Source organism: Pyrgilauda ruficollis, unplaced genomic scaffold, assembly GCF_017590135.1.
Source record: "Pyrgilauda ruficollis isolate IOZ18807 unplaced genomic scaffold, ASM1759013v1 scaffold10, whole genome shotgun sequence".
NCBI classification, from domain to species: domain Eukaryota; kingdom Metazoa; phylum Chordata; class Aves; order Passeriformes; family Passeridae; genus Pyrgilauda; species Pyrgilauda ruficollis.
Genome location: NW_024508101.1, coordinates 15,167,656 through 15,185,517, shown reverse-complemented (window position 1 = coordinate 15,185,517; position 17,862 = coordinate 15,167,656). Strand labels below are relative to the sequence as shown.

Here is a 17,862-nt window from a genome sequence, read left to right as displayed (position 1 = left end):
CTCCTTGCAACTCCAAGGCCACTAGAGCCTTGGAGTTGCATGGAAACTTTGTGAAACAGACATGAAGAAAACACAGATGCTTATATTTCCACAGGATCTTTGTGTTAATTTATGACAATGAATAGCATTACCTACCAAGGATCATGGCCAGCTGGGCAGGGAGGCACAAAGGCTGAGAAAGCCATCAGCTGTAATATCTCATGTGAATGCTTCCTGTCCTGGCAATCTCCAAATCTCTGAAGTGCTTGTGATAATGTTAAGGATGTGTCCTTTCAAATTATTACTTTGGAATAGGGTAGAGATTCCTGCAGCTTGTTACACAGACCAAGTCATCTGCCAGCAGGATTTCATGTGACACCATAAAATCTATTTTTTTTTAATATAGAAATTTCCTAATTTTATGTGTTATGAAACATTAAAATTACAATGTTTAAGAGCAAAGATCTGTTGGAAAAATAAGCATTAACCAAGTCCAAGTTTTACCTATGTTTAATGGGTAAATATTACATTTCTGTGTCTCTTCAAAGTCTACATGATATCCCCAAGTACATGTTACTCATTAACTGATTAAGATAAATAGAGATTTCATTTGAAAATTTGCTTTTTCCAAAATGGAGCAGAGAACACTGCTTGCATTGCTGGTCTTTTCCTCACTCATAGTATTAGCAGAAACTAATGATCAGAAGGTATTTGCTCTATTTTTATTATCAATATCTCATTTGCTGATGTGGTGGTATCGTGGTAACTGGCCAGGTAGTGCAGGTAACTCCTCTGGTAACCACCTCCCAGGGAGACTTGGGTGGATTGTGTTGAGATTTTAGAGCTTTGGGTCTTTTTGTGGTCTTTTTGATTGTTTGTTTGGGCTGTTATAGTACAAATGTTACAGGAGGCACTTGCAGATGTGTTTGATGATTCTCTTCATTCGGAATGTAAGATATCAAATTTGAGAGATCAGTAACTCTGCTTTGGCTACCAGATGAGGTTTGGATCTTGACTCAGGACCAAACAAGCACTATGCAGTGCCAGCAGGTTTCTGATGAGCGTTTAATAATAAATATGGAATGGAAAAGAGGGAAGTAGAAAGTTATTTGCACTGCCTGGAGGAGCAAATTCTGTTTTGTACCATCACAGTGGTGACTGGTGGTATTGTAAAAACATCAATACTGGAGAGGAAGAGGAAGGTTTAAGTCAGAAGATTTTTCTGTCCATTGTGCCTATTCAGAAAAGAGTGAAGTGGAACTGAAATGCAGGGAGGTATTGGGGGGCAGGGCCAGGCCTGGTGGCTGATTCAGGGGCAGCCAAAAGCTCTGCAGGAGGGCATGGATGGGGTGTATGGGCCCACAGTGCCCTTGCCTTTGGGTACATGCCTGGGGCTGGTCCTCTGCTTTTTTCACCAGGGGCACAGCAAAGTTCCTCCCCATGCTGCATCCCACTGACCCCTGGTTTGTGCTGGCCACAGCCTAAAATGCTGCTGGGGCTGGGCGAGTGCAGGAGATGCAGGCCCTGCTCCCTGCAGCATCCCTGGGGTATGTGGCAGCGGAGGACATTCCGCACCAGGTAAATTTTGCACAGGACAAGCTCCTCCTGTGTTGGAAGGATCCTCAGTGGGCAGCAATGGCCACCACGTGCCTGCACTTCCCCAGTGAGCCACAGCTTGGGGCTTGGTGTTCTTTATGGCAAAACCTCGCTCTGAATGTGCCATGGGCAGGTTTGAGTATGACAGGGCAGCCAAGTTTTGAATTTCAGCCAGTGTCCTCATGGAGAAGAAGCCACTGGATGCTATTAATTGGCAAGCAAAGTACAGGAGATTATTTATCAAAATAGCTAAAGATCAATTAGATCTTTATTCAAAAGACTCGGAGGCTGGAAAAGTAAAAATAGAAGTGCAATGATATTCTCTGTTGCTGAGCTTTTGTATTTTAATCAGCTACTGGACTGTTGTGAGGCTGGTGATGCCCAGATCAGCCTTTTTTAGTGCCACTGCTGGAACATGGGTAGGACCTTTAGAGAGACATCCCAAATGCAAAAGGAGGTGTCTATGTGGGCAGGTGCTCCAGGCATTTCTCAGTCCAGCCACCCTCTGGGGTGCTCCAGGCAGCTCTAGAATGGTGCCCTCCTCCTTTGGCCATCAGGGGCTCTGGAAGAACCAGACCAGGAGAAACATGAATGCTCAAAGGGCATCTCTGCTTGTGTAACCAGTGAGGGGTTGGGGGCCATGTGAGGTTTCAAGCCTGCTAAACATCCTGTGAGACACAAGATACCAAACTGGAAAACAGGAAGCAAAGTCAACAGCTGGGAGAGCAAATAAACAGTTGCACAAAAAAACAGGGACCTTCCCTGGGTCAGGCTTAAAGAGGCTTCGATCTTCCTGGTGAAAATCTTGGGCAGTGCACTGGGGTGATGCAGCAGCAGCTTCACCCCAAGGAGAGAAAAAGTTTCAACAGAAGCTTCTGTGGAACAGCAAAATGCAGATGTAGCTGCAGGTTTTGCACGGGACAGTGGCTGTGGCTCCAGAGACGGGAATAAGCAGACTGGTTCAGAGCAATCCTCTCCCCAGTTCCAGCCAGGCTTTCTAGCAGGTCATTTCTTCATCAGACTTTTGCAACAGCATCCAGGTAAGGGTGGTCTGGGAGCAAAGCCTGTGTGTTTCTGTCTCAGTCTGTTTATTTTTTTTTCCAGCCTGCTGTTGAAATATACAGCCTCCATGTGGACTGCAAGGTCACATCACGATTTGCTCACACTGTCATCACCAGCAGAATTGTCAACCGAGCCAATGAGTCCCGAGAGGCCACCTTTGAAGTGGAGTTACCCAAGACAGCCTTCATCACCAACTTCTCCATGTAGGACCAGTCCTCACCTGCAGTGTACAGAAGGCAGCTCTGGAGGGGGGAGGTTCATCTTTCTGCTCAAAGAAAGAGCACAAAGAGGGTCCTCTGCAAAAAATGCTCTGTGGGGCTAAGTAGTAAGCAGCCAAATAGAAAAGAGGTGCCCAGGGCCAGGCTGCCTGCTGCATAGGGTGGGTGATAGATGTGCTCAGTGGTGGTGTTTCTCCTGATCCAGCATCCTCAAGACTCTGCAAGGACAAGGGCTGTGTTGTGGTGGTGGCTCCTGGCATCCTCCTGGGTAGGAAGGGATTTGGGAGCCACTGTCCCTTCCTCATGCCCAGAGAGCCACAAAAAAACTTCTGTTGATTTTCTTTCCCCAGTGCATTCCTTCTAATATGAATTAATTTTCATGGAAACCAAACAGGTCCATCGATGGTGAAGTATACCCAGGAATAATAAAGGAGAAAGCTGCTGCTCAAAACGAGTATGACTCGGCAGTCTCACAAGGACAGAGTGCTGGCCTCGTCAAGTACGTACTATTCTGACTAAGGCTGCTCCAACACCCCTCCTTGGCTTCCTGTTTGGCTGGGGGCAGATTAAATCCTGGAGATAGCCACATCCAAATGGGGACAAATCAGTGAAAATCGATCTTGGGTTCTTGGTAAGAGGGACAGTGTATCTTTGTGTGTATGTATATGCATATGCTTTTTATTTTTCAATATATACATAAATTCACATATATGTGATGTATAGGTGTTCCTGCAATGGGCTCCAGTAGGAAGCATCCCTGTTTAGCAGTGCCTTAGGACTTGCTGTCATAGAATTACTGAGTCAGAGATCATGGAATGTTCTTGAAAGGGATCACCCTTTCAAGGATCACCAGGTCCAGCTCTTAGTGAATGGTCCATAGAGGGATTGAACCAACAGTCACGGTGTTACTAGCACCATGCTCTGACCAATTAAGCTAATCTCAGGGTCAAAGGTCCTTAAAGATCATCTAGATCCAAGCCCCCTGCCATGGGCAGGGATGCCTTTCAGGTTGCTCAGAGCTCCCTTCAGCTTTGGTCACTGTCATTCAAGAACACCTTGCCATGCTTGGATGATGTTCAGCGCTGAGTCTGCCTCCTTGCAAGCACAGAGGACCATGGCATTTGAAAGATATCACAGTTTCAGGGTATATTTAATCTGTGCTTCACAGGTATTCACTCTGAGGCATGCAGAGCTTTCTGCTCCATTTCTCAGCTTGCACCCATGACACGTTAATGTAATGTACAATATGTGATGTGCATAATAGCACCTGCAATGTAAAAAATCCTCTCTATGATGAAAAATATTTACTGCTACTCTTTTTTTTTCTTTTTTTTTTTTTTTTTTTAATCCCATGTGGCCCCTTGGAGGGGCCACAATAAAAGTGTGCAAACTATTTTGCACACTTCACAAACTCCAGCCGCCACAAGGAGGTAAATCACTGTTCTTCCCCCCCCACCCCAGAATTACAGACAGAAAGCTGGAGCAGTTCCACGTGTCCGTCAGCATCGCGGCTGCCAGCAAAGTCGCTTTTGAGCTGACCTACGAGGAGCTGCTGAAGCGGCAGCTGGGGAAGTACGAGCTGCTCATCAAGGTCCGGCCCAAGCAGCTGGTCAAGCACTTCCAGGTGAGCGTCCTGGGGAGGGCTGGGCAGGGAGCAGTGCCGTGAGTTTTAGCACAGCCCTGTTCCCTCTGAGCCGCTGATGTTCGCTTCTTCTCTGCTGCCAGATCGATGTGCACATCTTCGAGCCCCAGGGCATTCGCTTCTTGGAGACAGACAGCACGTTCATGACAAACGAGTTAAGTGAGGCACTCACCAAAGAGCAGAACGAAACCAAGGTAAAGCAGCAGCTGACAGAGGTTACTGCCAGTGGCAGCTCTAAGTTATATTGCTTTAGATATTTCCTTCTGGTTGTTTTGCAGGCTCATATTTTATTTAAGCCAAGTCTAGATCAACAGAAGAAAAATTCTGAACTTGATGAAACGCTCCTCAATGGTGATTTTGTTGTGCGTTATGATGTTAAGAGAGAAGCCACTGCAGGTGATATACAGGTAAAAATATATATAAATGAAAATGCTTTTAGATCACAGGTAAGTATGAATGTGAAGTGCAATCAGCAAAACATTTGCTTTGAAACACCAACAATGAGGAAAAGCTCTTCCCATTAATCCAGGGTCAGCAAGAAATGAGGGTGATACTTGGTAATCCCCAGAGACATCAGGTATATTGAAAGAAAAGATCACTCAGGAAAAAAAATCAGTCTTTCAAATTTTATTCAAATACCCAGTGTATATTGGTATTTCATAGATGTCTCTTTACAGTCTTTTTTAATTATTGTCTCCTCTAAAAGTGTATTTGTGGTTTCCTGTAAATGAAGTTTAGAATAATATGATTTATATAACTTAAAATGATGCTTGGTCTCTGTGTTTTTTATGATAACTGAGGTAATAACTAAATACAGCAGGAGCTTACAAATATTTATGAACCGATGCATATTCTAGGGAATAAAATAGAGTCTTTTCCATATCATTTCACTAATGAAGTATACACGGGTGTGCTAAAAGGTGGCAGCCACAGTCATTCAGCAGAGATGTACTCATAGGTAATGATAAAGAGGTAATGTGATACACAGTGATAATATGCATATATCGTACTTATGGCACTGAGATGTCTAATATCTATGTATGTATGCATGCTGCTCTCTGGTAATTTTCTCTCTACAGACAATCTTGCTTCCAGCTAAGAAATACATTTTACTTTCTTTAAGTTCTTTTATTTGGGCTTATCGAGAGAGCAGAATGCTGAGCATGCTCCCCACTTCTTTGTGTGCCAGAATGTTAAGATTTATTCTTTATTTCTTTAGGTGTACTTTTATGGGTGATTTCACATTCTCTATTTCAGATTGTCAATGGGTATTTTGTCCATTACTTTGCACCCCAAGAAATGCCAGTGTTTCCCAAAAATGTCATCTTTGTTATAGACCGAAGTGGCTCCATGACAGGCAGAAAAATTGAACAGGTAACTTCCCTCAAAGCATGACCTCTGCTAACAGCAGGCACACACCCCCCAGCCTTCTGAGGAAGCAATTGGGAATTTTTCATTGGAAGCACACACTGGTTTTGTACACAGCAAAAGGTTCAGACTTATAGAAGTGCTCGAAAATACATATGCGTAGATTGAAATTATTAAGGAGTAACGCTTGTCTGGCACGACTATTTTCATGGGTGTTAAACATTGAGGCAGAGAGAACTTTCCATATTTTTGCAGAACTTCTTGTGTTTATATTTTTCTTTAATGAAGCTTAGAAAGTTAATTTATCTGTTATCTGGTTTATGTTTATTGATGACTGTGTATGTAGCTCTGTTTGAGAGAAGACAAGCCCACTACAGCCCTCATAGGATTTTGTGTCTGTAAGTTAAGTGAATTTTCTATTTCTATTGGTCTCAACCTAAAACATATCATTAGGGTTTAATAAAGGCATAGCGCTGCATCTGGAACAGACCTGTAGAGAACTCCCTTATTACACTGTAATTTCAATCCCAGTTCTGGCAAAGAAGTGGGAATAATCAAAATCATTGCTTTCTCCTTGGAACAGACAAGGGATGCCCTGTTGAAGATTTTGCAGGACCTCCGCCAAGAAGATCATTTCAGCTTTATCACCTTCAACAACAAAGTGGTGGAGTGGAAGAGCTCTTTGCTGCCAGCCACTGAGGAGAACATGGCCAGTGCTGCAGCACTGGTGCAGACTCTCACTGCCAGGGGAGGTACCCATGCTCATAGCCACAAATATGCACCCAGTGGAATTAATTGCTTAGAAAATAATTATTTTTATTAGTTATATAGTGCCCCAGAGCTACCACCATTGCTTACAAACCAGGTCAGTTTTTAAGACTTATAAGTGATGAGTGGGAAAGAAAACCTGTGAGTGGTCAGACTGGTGACTACATTATGAGACAGATATAATTATATAGTATATAAGAGATGCTTACAGCACATCTATGAACCAAAGCCACAAAGTTTTGTTTCCAATTTTTATCACAGAGCAATTAGAAGATTTCTCGGTAGCACATTTTTTCACAGAAAAATGGCAATTCACTCAACATTTGACAGCAATTTGCTGATTTTTTTTTCTATTTATATCATGTCTCCCCTTGTAAAAAAAAAAAAGAAACACATCCAAAGTTATTCTCACTTGCAAGCCATGCCACATAAATAAAACAAGAAAAACAGACATGGCATTTCCGTTGCTGCACCAGTCAGTGTTGTTTGATGTTATTATTTAGTTTTAAGCACATCTCAAGAGCTCTGTCTGCCTTTAATGTTACACTGTCAGTATGAACAGAGGTTTCCTTACCCTAGGCACTAACACCAATAAAACCACCCATGCTCAGCTCTTTTCTCTGACTTCTTATAGAAGGCAGTGAAACTTTTCTTAAATATAGGTTAACAGATGACAGTATGTTTACTTAAGCACTTTTTAATGGCTCTAGACATGTTTGTATTTCCCATGACTTATGTGTGGATAATCCTCCCTAGAGAATACTCCAGCACTTGCAATATAACACCCAGTAATTAAGTCCAGTAGGCTAAGTCCCTAAATCCTCCTCTCTCGGAAGGATTACTTCCTGCAGAAAACTTTAAACAAGCCTGCAGGGCCTCTGCAGATGCAGGGCAGCAATCTCTGCAGATGATTCTGTTAGGTGAGCGATGTCTGCTCTCTCATTGCAGGCACAGACATCAGTGGTGCCCTGCTGGCTGCCGTGGGCCTGCTGGAGAAAGCCGAGGGGCTGCCAGAGCGCAGCGTCTCCATGATTATTTTGCTGACAGATGGCCAGCCCACTTCTGGTGAGTGAATGCTATGCACGGTCCTCCCTCCTCTGGGGTTTTTTATCTGTTACGCTTGCATCCCAATATTGATAGACTTAGCCTGTGTTTTAGAAGAGCTTTGGAATACACAGGCCAAGCTGCTGCTGGATCTGGAGAGGGGGATTATGAGAGGACTCTGCTGAGGGCTCTAGGCAGTGATGGCACAACCTGCCTGCCTGTGACTGTACATCCTTTAGCTGGGAATTGTTTTGCTGCATACCGTTGGCTTCCCAGTTTATAAACTCAAGGGAATTGGAGATACTCCAGGCACAGCTGAAACAGAAAAGTAAAATACCTAGAGACAAAATATTGACATTTTGCAGATACTGTGTACAGTCCTATTTGAGAAATATTGCTTGTGCTTCTTTACCCTCTGTGCCCCAAACTTAAGATATTTTCAAGGTGCTTCTTGTTCTGTATTCTTTGCCATGTCTTAGTTAGTGATCAGCTGTGACAGCACAAACCAAAAGACTGAGATTGAAATATCACATGAAATAAGCAACAACTCCCAGTGCAATGGTACAAACTCCCTTGTCTTGAACAGGGTTTTGTCTTAGTTTTGTGTGGCACCAGCATCACTCCAAGGTCAGCAATAGTACTTCATCTGTAAGCCCTTAACAAAATCATTCAGCCTTTCAGATTGTGCAAGCCATTCTGCTTTGAGGTTTCTTGATTTTGTTCAGGTTTTTTAATAAAATTCAGTTCACAGTTTTGCCTCCCCAGCACAGCCACAATGAGTCTCCAGTGCTCCCTGCATCCAGAACTTAGAAATCAGTCCAGGGTGGAGTGTCAGGCATTATTGCTTACACTGCCTTCCTTAGCAAAGCAGCTAAAAAGGAAAAATCCCATGGTATTGCTACAGGCAGTGACAGCTTCTGCCTGGAAATACTGATGGAAAAGCTCTCACTACATGAGCTCTCACTACTACTCTTCAAATGGAGTAAGGTGAGGGTGTGAAAAGATTTTCCTCTGTCGCACAAAGGGGCTGGGAGAGAAGCATGGCTGAGTTCATTGGCAGTTTGTTGGAATTGGACCATTACCCAGTTCATTCTTCCCTGAATTGACACACATAATTTTTATGGATGGTACTTGTCTTTTGAATGCTTGATGAAGTGTATCCATCCCTGGTGTTGTTAGCTTGTAGTGTGTGTCCCTTCTGTACTAAAAGCCTCTCTGGACCTGTAATGCTATAAAATATTTTGCACTTAGCCATGACAACATCAGTAGAACCTAATAAAAGTCATTAAGGAGGGAGAATCACGTTCTGGTATTCCATGCAGAGTTGTACTTTCATTTCCAATTCGATTACTAGCATTCTATCCCCTACCTTTTTAGTATTTTATTCTGAATTATTTTTAAAAACTTCAGGCAGAATTTTCCATTAACCTGCTGCAGTCTTTTTGCACTTGAAAAGACCTAAACCCACAATGGTGTTTTTGTTTCATTTACAGGTGAGAGAAATGTGGAAGTAATTCAAGAAAACGTTCAGAAAGCAGTCAATGGGAAATATGCTCTTTTCTGCCTTGGCTTTGGGTTTGATGTCAGTTATAAATTCCTGGAGAAAATGGCCCTGAGCAATGGGGGAATAGCACGGCGTATCTATGAAAATGCTGATGCAGCCCTGCAGCTCCAGGTCAGGAGTAAGGCATGTGCCAGGAAAGCCATCCATCAGCCTCAGCTTATATCTAGTTCTAGCAGCAAAATCACAGATTTTCTGAGATGAAATGTTGAGGTTGAGTTTACCTGTCACTTTAGCCGAGGGAGGAAGGCAGTTTTGGGGTATCTGAGCGTTTGTACCCTCCATGTTATCCATGACTCAAAGTTTTCAAATCAGCCACATTCAGACAAACTGGGAAACTCACACATTTCTCTACTGTAAAAAGATAAATTGTCCAGGGGAAGTAGACAATTTCTGAGTTTGCAGTAGTCTTGCACTGCTAAAGAAAAAGCTTTTTAAGGGGTCTTTAGACATTCAACACGTTGCTTTGCACAATTTTGCTCTCATTTGTTTGTGTTCTCTGTCGTACTGCTTTTCTTTAGGGCTTTTATCAAGAAGTGGCTACCCCAATATTAATGCAAATTGAAATGCAATATCCAGAAAATTCAATTGAAGGATTAACTAAGAACAATTTCAAGCTGTTTTTTGAAGGATCTGAAATAATAGTGTCTGGAAAAATTAGCAATGAGTTGGATCTTTTGCCAGTGGAAATTAAAGCTCAGTCAGTAAGTGTTTAGTTTACTAATTGTGAAAAACATCTCTCCCTTCTGTCTTTTGTGGCACAATAGGAGGCTTCAAGAAGTGTTTTGTGTTTAGTATATGCTCATTACATTTGGGCATTCAGCTGTTTTCCCGTTGTTTGATCTCTCAGATAATTTGTTAAAATTACCCTCTCTTGCATTTGCTACAAAAGAAAAACCTTGAAGAATATCCACAAATAAGTAAACAGAAATTTTAATTCAATTTTGCTAATTCTTTAACAAATTTCAAATATTTTAGCCTTTTAAGCACTTTTAGGTTTCTATTGATACAATGAAGTAGGAAATCTCAATTATTCATCTCAAAAATGCTAAAATAAAATTTAATTAACTCTTTTTTTCATCATTTTTTCAAGTGCAGAAATACAGATCTAAAATACATGTTTTTTTGATACTTTGGGGATGCATTTTCCAATGGGAAAGAACAAAATTGAAGGACAGCTGGTACTGAAATATATTAAGTCTCATAATAAATATATAAATGAAGTTTATAGAGCTGAAGTTTATGGAGCTGTTCTTTTGATGGTCAGTTTTCTCCCACTTCAGCACACAAGTAACTTGACACTTAAGGAAGAAGCAAATGTCAAAGAGAAGGAGCAAGTATTCCAAAATCAAAGATACATCTTTGGGAATTTCATAGAGAGACTGTGGGCTTACTTGACAATTCAGCAGCTTATGGAAAAAGCGTAAGTGATTTTAATGCTTCACATAACAAACTTCTAACTTCTCAAAACACAAATTCCTTGTTCACAAATTATATGATCAGAAAATACAAAGAAACAGAAATATTCTTCCACACAGTATCAAAAACATGAGATACTGGGAGAATACTACATTACTCTATGATGAACATAAAGTGTCTTCCAGTTTATGGTAGCACTACAACATTCAATTTCATATGTATATGAACATATAATGTAACACATTCTACATGAAATTACTATGAAATAGATTTCAATTGTATGGATTGTGGTGAGCTGTTCTTGCACACAAAGAAATATTTTCTGTAGATAGGGAAATGGCAATAGTTAGGAAATAGAACAATATGGATGTCCATAAGATACTTCACAGACCATGTATCTATTACTTTTATGAATTTAAACCATACATAGGCTCCAGTGTTGCAAAGAATTAAGCATTTTCATAATTTCAGGCACATGAACAGCTGAGTTATCCCCATGAGGCTACTGACCCTTCAGTAATAAATATCTGTGGAGACATAGCTAATACATAAAAGAATCTGAAGATGATTTGTTCAAATTCTCTACATATTTTTGCTACATCATTAACACAGACTTTAGTATTTCAGCCCAAGAAGAGGACCGGAAGGCCCTGGAGGCCCAAGCCTTGGATCTGTCCCTGCGGTACAGCTTTGTCACACCGCTCACTTCCATGGTTGTCACCAAACCCCAGCAGCAGGAGGAGCTGGCAAACAAACCCACCGAGGCTGGTAAAAACAGCCCCTCTGAAACGCTCTGCTCTTCTTGATTCATTGGTGTTGACTTCCACTTAGGTCCATTTGATAGTGATAAAACGACACAAATTGGAGGCAGGAGTTCAGGGATTGGCTTCTTTTCAAAATAAAACATGCAGGATTTTTTTTTGGAAAGGTGAAGTGATGAAACAGGCTCTACAATTGAAATGGAAAATAGTTTGTTTAAATATTAACTAAAGGTAGTCTGATAGCTGTTACTATGAATGCAGGGGAGAAAGTATGGCTTCAGTCAGAGTTTTGCAAGTGCTATATATACCCATCCTTTAGCCCAAAAAACATCATCACCTGAAGCCCTTGTCCCAGGTTACTGGTTCACATGGGTAAAGTAATTCAGTGTTGACTGTATGACACTCATCTGTCCCTCTTCCTCTTCACAGATAATGAGAAGCCCAGCAATCTTCCAGCAGGAGGTAAATGTTTTCTTCTTTTCCAGTAGCATATTTTCATAGTCTCTAAAAAAAAAAAAAAATTGAAAAAAACAAACCAAAGCAAACAAAAGAGTTCATGGTGGTTGTTCTGTAGAGGGAAGTATCTCAGATTTGAAAAAATGTGTGAAGTAAATTATAAGCAATGCCTGCCACAGTATGTGCAGGTTTTAGGTGGATAACAGGGACAAAGGGAGAAAATCTTCCACTCAGAAAGTCTCAAAGGTCAAAATCATCTGTGCTCTTGAGGAAAAGTATTTCTTCAAGTCAATAGTGTTAATGATGCTTTCTGCTTCTTCCTACCACGTGTGAAGCATCTGTCAAAAGATTCTCCTCAAGAATGCTTTGGGAGGATGATGCAGGTATGTTGTTTTTTTTTTTTTTTCCCTCTGGAAACTGAATTTATTTGAATAATAATTTTATAGGTGAAGAACGTTGGTTTTGCTCTAGTTCTTTCACAGAAATGTATTGAGAGAATCACAATGCTGCCCTGTTTCTGGAAGCTGCCTCTTTCAAAGTGGTGCTGGGAAGTTCAGTAGCAAAACCACTCCTCTAAGGGATGTAATGCAATCATGAGTAAAACACAGATACTCTTTTTTCTCTCCAGTTGCTGTTGAAGTGAGGGGTGGGTCACCTGCTGGTAATTACTCCTCCTCTGTTTCTCCTCAGAATAATTCTATAAAGTTCATTTCATATGTAGGGTCATATCAACCTTATTTTATATAAATGCATTTGGATTGGAGATGCCCACTTGATATACAATTTAGTTTTTATTATATGTATTTCAGTCCATAGATATTTTATAATGAACTATAAACTTTTGCAAACAATCTTTGTTCCTTTTCAGGAATAAAAAAAAAAATGCCTCCTGAAAATGTGAAAGATATGGAAAAGCATGTATTAGTAAGCTGAAAAAAATGGATGTAAGAACAAAATAATTCACCAGTCCTGAGGTATCCAGAAAAGTCAGTGGACAACAAGCAGGACAGATTCCCTCTTTCAAAGTGTGGGGAGGGAGGTGCAAGGCATAAACCCAAAACAACAAAAGACTGGGAAAAAGACTGGGAAAACCTTTTTCTTTCAGGTCGATGGCGCCCTGAGCTCCAAACTGGCAGCAACAGGAAGATGTTTTCAACAGGTAGATTCGCACTGTGGGGTCAGAGGGGCTGGGCTGGGTGTGCTGCATTCAACACTGCCCAGTGACCCCTGAAAACGCAGCTCTAAACCCTCCCACAGCTCAGGCTGAGCATAGGCACATCCTTGTGCTCTTTTCCCCCATTGGGACATCTTGTCTTAGGCAAAGCTCCCCACAGTTGTCAGTGAAGAGCTCTGTTAAAAAGGTTTCTGTACAGCATTTGTCCTGGTTCATCAGCTAACTTACAGAAAAATGTTTCACTGAACTCTTATTAATTTTGACTATTTCAGTTTCCAGGTTCAGAGTTGCCACAAGAACACAACCTATTGGTAAGTGACACACATCCTATATCCATTTCAATTTCTAATGTAACTATAATGTATACTTCTTCATGCAGCAATGCTTTTTCTGACTGCATCAACTCTGTGAAAACCTTTTACCTCTTCTTGCAAAGCTTGGCTAGTTCTTTCCATTTAAGTAGAAAGTATCCCTGTATTCCATGAGAAGACCTCTCTGGCTTGAGGATATAAAAAATGCACTACAGCAAATCTTCAGCCTGAGCCTTTTTAAAGGCTCCTTGTCCTTAGTAAACTCTGTATTTAAAATCTGTTGGTTTCATTCATATCAAAGTGCTGTGTCTGGGTGTGCTTTTCAACAGTTATTACTTTGTTTTTAATCATTCTATCTTTTAAAAGCTATAACTACTGTTTTAGGTATAAATCTATATATTATTTTTTTGCTGTACCTATCCAGCACACAGGCTAGATTTTTTTTTTTGTTGCTGATATTTTTCTTCTTTCTTTTCAGCCGATGAACATCCACAACTTCTCTTGCAATTACCCAGACAAAATGAAAGAATCTGCTTAAATATTGATAAGACAGCACAAACCTCTATCCACCTGCTGTCAGATCCAGAGCAAGGTGAGTGAACCTATAATGAGAGTCACTGGGTCTGTGAGTGCAGGGTGTTTTTGGGAATAACCCCCTCTCATGAAGAGCCATCTCACACCTTGCTGCTTTGCACTGACCAGAGAGGCTGTGGTAAATTCTGCCTTTCTGTTAGGCAATATTAATGGTGCAACAGCTGGGGGCACTTCTCACAGATCTGGCTGAGGATCCCCTTCTCCTTCTGGTGTCACATCCTCCTTGGTCCTTAGGATTTTCTCCTACCAAGCCCTTGGGGCTTTGGAGGATGCAGAGACCTTAAACCTTATGGTCCCTGTGTGCCAGGGTGCATGCTCTGGATGCACAGCATACTTTCCGTGGTCCTGTCCTTGAGGAGCCATGGCCCAGGAACCTGCTCCGATTACGGAACAGAGACACCTCTGTGCAGGAGGTGGAAGCATGGGGTTAAACCAGCCCTAGTGACCCCTCCACAGACTTGGGGCATGTGGTGCTGCAAGCCAGAAATGCCCCACAAAACTAGATTTGAGACCCTGGAGTCATTTGAGTAACAAAACTGGAGCAGGTTTATTAAGATCACTTGTACCTTAAGAGAAGAATCACCTGACAAATTTGTATTAAAGGACTCACTGTGACGGGGAAACTCGGAGAAGGAATAAATCACTTTGTGCAGTTTGATATTAACTATGTGAATCCCCCCGTGCAAATCCACGTCTACACTCATGCAATCCTTGTAAGCCACAATAACAACAACAATTGGCTGTCATGGACAAAGTCAACCTCCTCCACCATCCAGGGGTAAGAAACATCTCCCTGTCTTTTCCTAAACTTGAAAATGTGTCAGATATTTGTTCATTCAGGCCTCCACTTCCCCATTTACCTGAAGTAAGTGCTTCCAAATGTCCTTCTCCAGCAAGTATATCAGTGTGAGTAGCAGCAGGGTATCTTTATCATCTTCCATTTCAAATTTGGAGAAGAAAATAAGTTTAATTTTAATCATCCATGCTTGTGTAAAGAGAACCAGAACAACTGCACCATCAGCCTGCTGTTCATGTATTTATGTTCCAAAGGAAAGGAGCCATGCAGAGCAGCCTGGTGCCACCAGCAGCCACTTTGTGTTCCTCCAGGGCAGAGTGAGCACTGCCAGTGATGGCTTTGACATTTACTGTCCCTTTTATACAACACTTGGCTCCACACAGGCTGGGGTTTTCTTTCTCCTCAGTTTTAGTAATAACTCCCATCTGGGAAGCTGACATTTTTTTATGGGCAGGCATAAAGTGTTGGAATAGCTGTCTGTGACTAAATGTCCACTGTAGGAGAAGGGATACTTTAAAAGCAGATTTCATTTGTTAGAGTAATTAGAGCAGGATCCTTCAGAACCACAAGGAAGAGCTGAGTGTAGCTGGTTCCCCCAGCCTTTTTGTGTTGCTGGAACAAGTCTCCACAAGGATCCCCTGCTGGCCTGGGGCACACAGGACACACGTCGCTGCTCCCACACACACAGTTCTAGACAATAACAAGTCCTACAACAACTGCTTTCAATTATTCTTGCAATCCAAACAGAGCCAAGAGCTGGCTGGATTTATGCCCCAGTATAATCTGTCAAGCAGAATGATTCTCCTGCTTTAATCCAGCACCCGAGCCCTTGCATCAGCACTTTGGGGGTGGCTTTGTTAATCCTGTCTGCAGGGAGAAAAATGACAGTGACACTGGTGTTCTGCAAGACCACCTGGGATCATAACGTTAATGGGCCAGAAGAAAGGAAAAATCTGAAAAACTTGTGAAATATCCAAGAAAAAAGAATTTGATTTGTTCATAAAAAAAAAAAAAAGAATTGAATTATTTTATTAGTCTACCTTTTTTCTCATTAAAATGGTGAGAATTTTTCCCATCCAAGCATTTTTTGTCATTATGGATGATAAGGTGTATTCATCAGCAAAAAATTGTCCCCTGGTATATTTACAAGACCTGTTGTGCAGCACGGAGAGAAAAGATATTCTACTCAATATTTTCTAGCTTAAAAATAACTACAAACAGATCAGGGAAAATGCAATTTCAAAGAGATAAAAGGCAAAAATGAAATTATTTTGATTAATTAATGTCAGTTAAATACATATTCTTTCTTCATATTCTTCTTGGAAATAATTTCATCATTTACTTCCTAGGCTGAAAGTGTCAGTTGAAAAGGAAAGGAGTGTTACAGCATCACTGCCTGATACAGCCACAGTAAAAGTCTCCTTGGTCAGGTTTCCAGAGGATTTCCTTGGGCTCTATTTCTTGAACACCGACCGTTTTTCAGACAAAGTCACTGGAGTTCTGGGTGTGTATCAGCATGGATGTGTGCAGCAAAGAATGCTCTTGTAACTCAGCTCCTGAAATGAGACTGTACTCAGGGGAGTTTCAGGTAGTTCTTGAGAAACTTTGCATTTAATTTATTCCTTTTGGACATTTAACTTTTACTGCCCAGCAATGCCAAAAAGGGGAGGTCTCACCCTGGAAACACAACACACATAACACAATGCTTTTCCACTCACCAGTGGCACAACCCTAAGTAGCCCATTATGGGTTTAGAAGATATTAAAATAAGACAGAAATAATGGTTGGGTTTAATCTCAACAGTACTGTGGAATGACATGATTAATGCAGAAAATTCATTTGATGTCAAATAACAGACTATAAATAATGGACATAAAATTGTAAACAATCATGGTTAGGAAATGAAAGCCAGCTGCTCCTGAACATCTTGGCTCCAAAAATCCTGTTGGGACCTAAGCTGAAGTTGTTTTGGAAACTTTGCAAACAGAGAGGCTCCATATTCCAAAAACCACAAGGAAGAAATAATTGTGAAAAACCATCAGAGAAAGACTGAACCTTCCCATGGAGAGAGTTAGGGATAACAGGAGATCACAGATGAAACAGAGGAATTTTCTGATCTTATTGATGAAGTATCCAAACTTGATCTTTGGTTTGTTTTCTGAGATGAAGAGCTGCTCTCCTGGTGTTAGAGGTGCCATTTGGCTTAAACAAACAGCAACATTCAGCTGGTTTGTATTTTTAAATAATTTCTGTGTCTGTTGCTTAGGTCAATTTTATTCAAAAGCACAATTTGGGAGTAACTCCAACAATGATCAGACAGCTGTGGAAAGACTCCTGAGAGTGTCTGGATCTGAGCACAAAGTTTCCAGGTACCAGATAGGGAGGGGAGGGGAGGGGGTGTGCTTTGAGATGTATTTGATCAGCAAATACCAGAGATCAAAAGAAATTAAACTGAGGGAGTATTTGTAAGTGAACACCTCTTTGGTGTAAGTAAATTGCATTTTATATTTTTTTAATGCAGGCTTTATAACAAAAGCCTATATTTGTTGTTTAAGTGATTCTACAGGGCTCAAGGCTCCTGTTTCACTGGGGGGAAATAGTTACACCCTGGGGAGTACAGCTTGCATTGTTTTCCTGGACAGGGAGGGTGTTCCGTCAATTGGATTCACCATGAGGAAAATTTTCTATCCTTTAGCTGCTTTTAGCACACATCTCTGATGGGGAAAAAATGCTGTGAGTGTGCAGGTCCTGGAAGTGCTGAGGTGCAGCTCTGCCCATCCAGGCCTCTGACTCCTGGTACCATCTGCACATCAGGGCAATTCTGCCCTTGCCCCTTGATTGTGTTATCACAATTTCTCGTTTTGATTTCATTTCAGGTTGTACAAGAAAGATTACAGGCTCGAGTCAGCCAATGAACCTGTTTCCTGTTGGTCAATAGATCTAACTCCGTAGACAAAAGAAATTCTGTGAACAAAATTATGCAAATGAAGCTCTTCCAAGTATTTTTGGTACTTTCATCAAGAAAATCACACAGTTAAAGCCTTACTGTTGCTCTATATATGTGTCACAAATATTTTATCTTGAAATAATTATACTTTCAAGATATGACAGTC

At 41.2% G+C, this 17,862-nt stretch overlaps 1 protein-coding gene across 1 annotated transcript; it reads left to right on the top strand.

Moving 5' to 3' along the window:
- Positions 1–611: 611 nt before the first annotated feature.
- ITIH4 (inter-alpha-trypsin inhibitor heavy chain 4) lies at positions 612–17,862 on the top strand. Its single transcript, XM_041463347.1, has 22 exons — positions 612–686; positions 2,680–2,840; positions 3,250–3,354; positions 4,317–4,479; positions 4,581–4,691; positions 4,776–4,904; positions 5,755–5,871; positions 6,449–6,617; positions 7,582–7,698; positions 9,171–9,352; positions 9,760–9,942; positions 10,522–10,661; positions 11,277–11,425; positions 11,848–11,880; positions 12,210–12,257; positions 12,980–13,033; positions 13,321–13,359; positions 13,838–13,951; positions 14,557–14,731; positions 16,099–16,253; positions 17,016–17,118; positions 17,626–17,862. The coding sequence occupies exons 1-22, from the start codon at positions 612–614 to the stop codon at positions 17,699–17,701; spliced, it is 2,598 nt and encodes an 865-aa protein (XP_041319281.1). The 3' UTR covers positions 17,702–17,862.